This window comes from Nicotiana tabacum, chromosome 21 (genome assembly GCF_000715075.1).
Source record: "Nicotiana tabacum cultivar K326 chromosome 21, ASM71507v2, whole genome shotgun sequence".
In the NCBI taxonomy this organism is placed as follows: domain Eukaryota; kingdom Viridiplantae; phylum Streptophyta; class Magnoliopsida; order Solanales; family Solanaceae; genus Nicotiana; species Nicotiana tabacum.
In genome coordinates this window covers 86,903,169-86,912,654 of record NC_134100.1, presented here as the reverse complement: position 1 = coordinate 86,912,654, position 9,486 = coordinate 86,903,169, and the positions used below count along the sequence as shown (strand labels likewise).

Below are 9,486 nucleotides of genomic sequence, written 5' to 3'. Positions count from 1 at the left end.
TTTACGTCTATATTAATTTAATTTCTAAGTTAGATGCTTTAATAAATAAGATATTGAGTATGTAGTAATTTTACCTTGCTATTTTTAGTTTAGTAGGATTATGTTTTGTTTTTCTTTTAGTTATTATCAAGAAAAAAAAATCAGCCAAAAAAATAAAAAGTGAGCAAATGAGATTATGCCATCTCAGCACAAAATGACAAAGTTTCATAACAAAATTTGATTTCTTTTTATCCAAAATTCTCATAGCATCACATGGGCAGACTCGTGTTTTGGCCATTTCAGTTTTTTGGAAGAATATTCTATCCACATTCTTTCATTTTATCCTCATATATTCACCCCACATTATAAAAAACGGACGTTGACCGCATAGAGGAAAAAGAATGGGGAAAGCAGGGGTGGGGAAACAAACAGAAATAGAGTGTGGATAGATAGAGAAACAAAAAGAACTGGGGGCTAAAAAAAGGAGAAGATAGAGAGAGCACGAGAGATATAGAGGGGATCGATTTCAGGAAACAGAGAAAAAGGAAAAGCCGACCACCCTTCTTGATCTCCATCGCCGACGAGTAGCCGAAAAAATACCGGCAACTATGGCCAGCCCCGCTGCTCACCCCCTCCTCTCACTGCTCTTTTCTTTTGTTTTTGTTTTCTCGCACACTTCTCGCTTTTAGCAGCCATCGCCGCTGCTGGAGCTGACCACCAGTTTGCTGACGAGCATTTCCCTTCGTCACTCCACTGTTTCCCTCTCGTCCTAACCCTCACTGTTTTAGCCATAGAAACCAGCCTCAGACCACTAGTAAAACCAGTCCAATGAAGCTCCAAATTCAGCTGAAAAACAGCTCAAAAATAACCCTCTTTCCTCACAAAACAACAACGTTTTGGTCGGGTTCGAGTTGAATTTTCCGACGAGCTTTTCCCGGCGAGTTTCGAGGTTCCGACATGGTCTATTGTTAGCGGGTCTGTTCGTTGTTAGCTTCTTCAACGTGCCTTTCTTTGTATACTTTGAAAGCTAATAAAAGGTTTGTTTTCTTTTTCCTTATTGCTTCAACATTACTAGTGATATTGTGTATTCTTTGTTAAATACTTTATTTGTGTCCGTGGTCTTTTGATTTGCATATTTTGATGTTTGGAGGGTTGGAATTAAATTATGCAACTAATAAGTATTATGTTCAGTTTGATTAAGTTTAGAATTAATTGCTAATGGCCATATAACTTGTCTGTGAATTTTCTTTGGGTCTCGAATGGACAGCCTTCTGTTTTTGATATTTAGTTGCTTGATTTTTATTCAATTAATAACATCTCTGCTCTTCTATTAATTATTAATCAATAATAAAAAAATGAAAGAAAGTTCGTTAGATAAGTCATTTCGCCAGTAATCATGTGCATAAAGGATTCTATAATTCTTGGACATTCCCAAATAGTCTTAAACTTTAGCAAATGAATAACTCATGAACATCGTAGCTATTCTTTAGGTGCGATTAATAATAAATCATCGTGATTATGGGTACGGTTCCCGGGGCATGGTCGCGATACGTAAATCCCAATTCGAGTGTGCGTTTCACGTGACTCGACCAGAACTTCAAATAATAATAAAACGAACATGTTGTAAATCGCAGGTGCGTTTCACGTGGCGCGATTCGCAATGTGTACAAAAAAATAAATGAGTGCACGACATTGCGACTTGTTCAAATAAATTCCAAAAATATTTAAAGTGGCAAAAGGAATAAAATGCACATAGGTTCAAAATATGCAATAATCAGATAATCGAGCTAAGTGTAATTGTTAAGCGACCGTGCTAAAACCACGGAACTCGAAAGTGCCTTACACCTTCTTCCGTGTTAACAGAATTCCTTACCCGGTCTTGTGTGTTCGCAGACCATAAAAATAGAGTCAATTTTCTCGATCTGGGATTTTAAAACAAACCAGTGACTTGGGACACCATAAATTATTCCAAGTGGCGACTCTGAATAAATAAATAATCCTATTTTGAATTATGTCACTTAAATTGGAAAAACTCCCTTATCCCCTATCCTCGCGGGAAAAAGGAGGTGTGACAGTATTACTAAGTCCTTCAAACACTTTCTGTTATTTAATGTAATTTCTTTGTAGGACGATCAGATACATACTTCTATTGGCAAGTCAATTTTGCATCTTTTCAAAATATAAATTACTGAGCTTGGATTATATCATATGACGAACTTTATCGTTTGTCATAATAAGGAGAAGTTCAACACCACAAAACATAGGTTGAGGCTGACGTTTACTCAACGGACAACAGTGGCTAAAACAACTGATCCACTTTTCCAATGAATATCTTTGATTTGCGACCATATGATCAATTGATAAATAAGGTTGATGTGAACGAGACTGAATTGTTCGGTAAAAGTAACTTTTACCTTAAATTTCTAATTATGAACTTTTCTATTATTTATTTTAACGAATTCTTTTTCTTTAGATGTGATCGGAGAAATCGTCGGTTTTAGTGAGGTACACACGCACAAACAAGGTGGAATTTCTAGGAAGTTTATGGATATTGAGCTAGAAGATGATGAGTAAGAATAAACATTCATCTACCAATTAAGGATGGATTTGATAATTACATATGCTAAAATTATATTTTTATTTCTATGTGGCAGGAGGAAGAAGTTGTCTGCTACATTCTGGGGCGAGTTTGTTGATGAAATTGTACCTCACCTGCTAATTTCTAACAGCCAGCTTATTATTATTGTGATGCAGCTCATAAAAGCCCATAAATTTCAAGGTAAAATATATTCAGTTTGACATTACTGTGTGAAAGTTATTCATTATATCTTACACGTACGTTGTTTTGTAAATTCATATTCTGTGCGCAATACTTGGAATGCATCAAAGTTGTGGATTAATCTAAATTTTTCTCAATCTGACGAGTTTAAAACACGGTTCAATATATACATTTATATATAAAAAACAAATTCACTGCATCTATACTCAAATAAAATTTTCCAACTATACATCTAACTGTTTTAGTCATTGATACTCAAGAATGACTATGACTGGTATTTTTACTCAAGAATACTCAACTATACATCTATACTCAAGAATGACTATGACTGGTATTTTTACTATAACATTTGTGTGTGCTGGTGTGATGACTCATTTTGTTGCTGCATATCTTTCTTCTACTTTGATTTGCTATTTGTTATTAATTGTTTTGACGAAAATGAATAGCTTATGCAGCCTCTAGCAATTTATTGGACCAGTCAGTATGTAAGTGACATTTTATTTGGGAGTTCAAAATGTCAAGTGTGTCACGAGGTGGTAGTGTTTCTGGTGTCGCTGACGAAAAAGTATTTTTTTTCTCAACTATTAACAGCGGTGATTCATGGAAGCTGTATAGAATTTGTCTTTACTTGCATCTATGTTCAATCACTGCACTCTTTGGCTGGGGTATAAAAGTTGTTAATCCAAAAGGAAAAAGTAATCTAACAGGGAAAATGCTTCAAGAGGTAATTTTGAATCGAGCAATGTCATTGTATAGCCTTCAATTTTATATTTTTATGAAACTTTGATAGTGAAAATTCTGATAAGAAAAAATAATTAGAGGTGAATATTTATTTGAAGTTTCTATTTGTTCTGCTCATTGTATATTATTGGTTTGAGATGAGTTTATATGGTTAGTGAGGACACATATAATTAACTTCAACTTGCTTGGAATTGAGACATAGTAGTTGTTGTATGAGTTCTTCATCCTCAATTCTTCTTTTTAAGCCTCTCATCTCTTTTTACCTACCTTTTGTTTTTTATCTTCCAGAAAAATGGATTAATTCTTACCTTAATTTTTGTTTTCAATTTGTTTAAGAACATATATCTTTATATTACATTTTCGATTTTACTCAACTAGATTATGTTTCATCTTTTTCCCTCGACAGTTCTGCAAAATTAAAAATAACTTTGTGGGAAGAATTTAGAGAAAAGTTTAACCTTATCTATACGATGGCTCTGGCCCTTACATTGTCATATTCATTAATACAACAGTTAAAGAATTCTGTGGCAATTGGTTTATATTTACTGATCATTGCTACGTATTTTACTACTTATGTACTGAATATATACTAAAGTTTGGTTTTTATTGCATTCACTGTTAATAGGTGAGTTTACTTTCACCACCACATCTGCAATCAAAATATATGTAATTCTTCAAATAGATTACATATCATCGTTGATTCAAAAGTTTGAATTAATATCTGTTCGGGTACTAAATATCAAAATCCTTAATGTCAAGAGTATTCCCATTGAGGAAGAGATGTTTCTCAATAGGATGATCACTAATGTGTTGTTGGAGTCTGACGGGAGTGCCGAAATACAAGTGAATTCAGTATGGCTTCAATTTAAGGCTTATAAAAATGGTGCACAATTTTCAAACTTTATTAACATGAATTTTACTTCACGTCATTCTGTCGGGAAGAAGTTCAAAATATCGCGTATGTTATATTATAGCACTTACTCCAATCAGTTAGTTGTTTCCTTTTTTTTTAATGCTTGCCGTTCTTCCATACAGTATCAATCCCTTTTGGCCATAGGCTATCAGTACAGGAAAAATTAAATTCATAATCTAATGCAAGTCTCTAGCCAGAAACCAAGTTGTCTTTGCCTATTGCTCAGTCAAACTAACCTCATCTCTCTTCCTATAAACTCCAGATTAGCACTTAAGTTGCCACTTCTTTGCGGCATGCATGTTGACATCTCTACATGTTCAGGTATTTAACAATAAGTTAAGGTCTATATTACGAAAAACTATCCCTTCTTTTAAATTAAGTTCATTACTAATCCATCCCGTTTTATACTGTCATTTTATGAAGGACTACCTCCTACGTCAACAACAACAGAAGTTTCCTTTGGAATAAAAAAGAATTCAATTGTTGCTGGTATGAAGTTCTTCAACTGTCTTATTTATGGTTATATCATGTAATAAATAGCATGCGCAAATCCATATCTCATTGTTACTTCTCATAAATTTCTATAATTTTTGATATGCATCTTCATCAAGATATTCTTTTATACTTATTTCTGAATTTCTGCCCTTATGTTTTTACAGCTTTGAGCGTCTTCACTAAAAAAAATTAACATCTCTTTGCACAAAGTCGAAATCATGATCTGCTTGTGCCATTAGAAAGAGGACTTCTGACACCACAATATATACAAAAATCAGATCCTAAGTCTTTGTAGATTAATATGAATATGCTTTTGAAGTCGGTTCGTATTTTCTGTCATTCTATTTTTTACAGCTTTGCGCGTCCTCACTAAAAAATTCATATTTTCTTTGCAGACACATCGAAATGCCTATCCACTTGTGCCGTTGGAATAATAACTTCTGCAACTAAAATAATTCTAGAAATCAGCTCTAGTTATTAATACATTTATACATATAGGCATTTGACTTTAGTTCTAAATATCTGTTATTGTGCTTTCTACAGCTTTGTGCATCCTAACTAAAAAAATCATAAATTTCCGCAGACACATTGAAACCACGATCCATTTTTATCGTTGGAAAGAGGATTTCTGGAACTATGATATAAACAAGTGTCAGGTCCATATTACTTTTATTAATACATAAATTCTATTGAATACTGTTCTAAATCTATATCGTTCTGTTTTTCACAGCTTTTCCCGCCGTGATAAAAAATTATATTACTCTACAGGAACGTTGAAACCACGATCCGCTTGAACCTTTCAAAATAAAGACCTATGGAACTACAATATATTCAAAAAACAGGTCCATATTCTTTGTATATTTATACATATATATTTTTAACTCAACTTTGAATTTTTTACATTCTGCTTTTCACAGCTTTGTGCATTGTGAAAGGAAAATTTTATTTTGCTGCTGCATCGTCGGTTTTTGGCAACGTAGTATTATTTATTTTAACACTCCTATTTTCTTTTCGCTCGTAGTTCTAGAGACTTACATCTTAATTTCGATATAATGCTACTATGGTGCACTTCAAACATATTACGTATGATATAATAGATTCAAACGCCATTCAAATGAAAGTCAATTCTCCATTGGTTGCTGCTTTCCCGCTAATGACGAATATGTTGACTATTCGCTTTACCTTTTAGATTGCTCAATGAAGGAGGCATTTGATGTTCTCGAAGTTATCTCGTGCAAGGCTACCAACATGAAGCATAGCCTGTTTGAAATCATCGACTCATGATAAGGTATTTGAATCTGCTAGCCCAAAAGTGAAGATCAACCCCATGAAGTCAAGTAATTTGTGAATACCAATACTTTTTATTTTTGAGGTGTGAAACAAATCATCGATAACAGTTGTGATAAGGTTCATATTAATCGACTAATTTTGGTGCACTCAATTGAACTATTTTTCTATTATTGGATTTTTTACTTAGGTTCTAAAGATTACACCTTATGAAGTAAGATTTTCGTGTTTTCAATAATTGTTGTTAATCTTAAAAATATTGTGCTGATCTTGACATAATTATTTCAATGAAACAATGTGGACATTAAATATTTTTATGTAATTATTTTATGTTAGTTTTGAAAATATTATGTCAATACTTATTGGTTGGTGCTGGCATTCTTTAAAGTTAAGTTCATTACTAATTCATCCCATTTTATCAGTTTCTGAAGGATTGTCTCCTAGATCATCAAACACCACAAGTTTTCTTCGGAACAAAAAAGCAATATAAGTGTTGCCGATATGAACTTCTTAAACTGTCTTTTTACTGGTTCTATTATGTATAGCATGCAGAAATTCATATTCTCCAAAGTTTTAACAGTCAAAGTATCAATGCACCTGTTCAATATTTTTTCCCTTTTGTCTTGCATTTTAGCTTCGCCTATGGAGACAGTATCACCTAAGACATCCAATGTTTTGGGATTTTTGGCTTTCTCAATATTTCTACTGTAAACTTCAATGCAAAGGAGCGTTTGATGATCACAGTGCTAACTTCTTGGGGTGAATTATACTAGCTCTAGCTGTTTCAGCATTGTTTATCAAGTCATTATTTCACTAAAGTTTAGCTAAAACCTCAGCAATTACTAGAATTTCAGAAAAATGATGATGAATGACTAAGACCAAGCACTTTGCAAGCAGTAGATATGATATGTAGCAACTACAATGTGGTTATTGTAGCATAATTGTTGTTCTATCACAAATTAGTTTTTCCTATGTGTCATATTTTAAATTACGTCCTTTCCTCGCCAGATGTTTTCTAATGGATAACTATATATCCTTATGACTTGAATGTATGAATATCCGGTACATTCAATGGTTCATAAAATAATAGCATTTTAATGCTCCTTTGTGTCTATCGTAAAAAAATATTTATTTTATATTATCCGCACATCGTGTGGGTATGTATACTAATATTATTAAAAGAAGAGGAAAAAACCCTCTCCTTAAGCCAAGGGGCATCATAAAAAAAAAGTCACATGGCATAACTAGTTAATAATTAGTTATTGGTTATTGTTTTTGAATTTAAATATCTATAAAATAATAAAATAAAATATTTTATAATAAAAAACGAAAAACAAATCTATATATTATTAAAAGGAGAGGAAAAAACCCTCTCCTTAAACCAAGTGGCATCATATAAAAGCCACATGGCATAAGTAGTTAATAATAAGTTATTGGTTATTGTTTTTGAATTTAAATATCTATAAAATAATAAAATAAAATATTTTATAATAAAAAACGAAAAACAAATCTATATTATTAATAAGAGAGAAAAAAAACCCCTCCTTAAGCCAAGTGGCATTATAAAAAAAAAGCCACATGGCATAAGTAGTTAATAATTAGTTATTGATTATTGTGTTTGAATTTAAATATCTATAAAATAATAAAATAAAATATTTTATAATAAAAAACGAAAAAAAAATTGTCCTTTCAGATTGGAGAGTAGTTTCAAGTTGGAGTCTTTAAATTATCTATATCTTCTATATATATATTATTAAAAGGAGAGGAAAAAGCCCTCTCCTTAAGCCAAGTGGCATCATAAAACAAAATCACATGGCATAAGTAGTTAATAATTAGTTATTTAGTTAATAATTAGTTATTGGTTAAGTTTTTAAATTTAAATATCTATAAAATAATAAAATAAAATATTTTATAATAAAAAATGAAAAACAACTGTCCATTCAAATATATCTATATATTATTAAAAGGAAAGGGAAAAGCCATCTCCTTAAACCAAGTGGCAGCCTAGAAAAAGGCACGGGGCATAAGAAGTTAATAATTAGTTATTGGTTATTGTTTTTGAATTTAGATATCTATAAAATAATAAAATAAAATATTTTATAATAAAAACAAAAATTAAAAAAACTTGTCCATTCAAATTGGAAAGTAGTTTCAAGTTGGAGTTTTCAAATCTATATCTATATATTATTAAAAGCAGAGGAAAAAGCCCTCTCCTTAAGCCAAGTGGCAGTCTAGAAAAAAGGCGCATGGCATAAGTAGTTAATAATTAGTTATTGGTTATTGTTTTTGAATTTAAATAGCTATAAAATAATAAAATAAAATATTTTATAATAAAAAACTTGTCCAATCAAATTGGAGAGTAGTTTCAAGTTGGAGACTGTAAATTATTTTAAAATAAAAAATCTATATATTATTAAAAGGAGAGGAGAAAAGCCATCTCCTTAACCCAAGTGGCATCATAAAAAAGCCACATGGCATACGTAGTTAATAATTAGTTATTGGTTATTATTTTTTAATTTAAATATATATAAAATTATAACACCACGAAAAATTTCGAAGTGTTTTAAGACCATTAAGAAGATTGGCGGGTGCTAATTATATTAATTCGGGTATAAACAAGACTAATAATTTGAATGATATCAATTCATCATGATAATATATGTATGAGGTGCATTAAGAATGGTTTATGGTCTAAGAAGAGCCCTAAGGATAAGTCAAGTTGGAAATTTCATAATAGACTAAAGTTTCAAGTGAGTTCGCACAAGACCCAACTTTGAACGAGAATATCTACACACACACACACACACAAATATATATATATATATATATATATATATATATATATATATATATATATATATAGAGAGAGAGAGAGAGAGAGAGAGAGAGAGAGAGAGAGAGAGATGACCCAAAAGGTCATACTAGCTTTTGCTAGAATAATATCGTAAAGTCAGAGAGGAAGAAGAATGCCATCATAGAGGGATCAGCGTGTAAACTTGAAGGGCTAGGGAACTCCTTTAGCTCAATAATGAAAGTTAGGGTCGATCAGAGGAGGCCTTACCTCTTAGATGACCCAAGCAAGTCATTAAGCTATTGGATGGATCCTCCTAACTGTAGTTACTTAAGGTCGAGTAGTAGACGGGTGAGGCCCACAGTTCTAATAGGTTTTCACTTGAGCTTTCCGCAGCAAAGCAAGTCTACAAGCCACTGCAGTGAGGTTATAGGTCTGATTTCTTTCTCGTATTAACTCAAATTTGCGCTCTTATGCCTTAAAAATCTCATTTTTATCCTC

General features: G+C 32.0%; 1 protein-coding gene across 18 annotated transcripts; it reads left to right on the top strand.

Moving 5' to 3' along the window:
- The first annotated feature begins 357 nt into the window (after nt 1–357).
- LOC107787054 (uncharacterized) lies at nt 358–7,166 on the top strand. Of its 18 annotated transcripts, none has more exons than XM_075242054.1 (11): nt 449–1,016; nt 2,218–2,376; nt 2,453–2,549; nt 2,634–2,758; nt 3,350–3,482; nt 4,675–4,733; nt 4,836–4,901; nt 5,491–5,563; nt 5,676–5,749; nt 6,097–6,195; nt 6,829–7,166. In XM_075242054.1, exons 2-5 carry the CDS (start codon nt 2,304–2,306, stop codon nt 3,427–3,429), a joined length of 375 nt encoding a protein of 124 aa, XP_075098155.1. In that variant the 5' UTR covers nt 449–1,016; nt 2,218–2,303; the 3' UTR covers nt 3,430–3,482; nt 4,675–4,733; nt 4,836–4,901; nt 5,491–5,563; nt 5,676–5,749; nt 6,097–6,195; nt 6,829–7,166. The 18 variants fall into 18 exon arrangements, 16 of the variants coding, with proteins under 16 accessions (XP_075098155.1, XP_075098154.1, XP_075098153.1 ...); XM_075242053.1 differs by having other exon boundaries at nt 5,638–5,749; nt 6,617–7,166; XM_075242052.1 differs by lacking the exon at nt 6,829–7,166 and adding an exon at nt 6,617–6,752.
- Nucleotides 7,167–9,486: the final 2,320 nt, after the last annotated feature.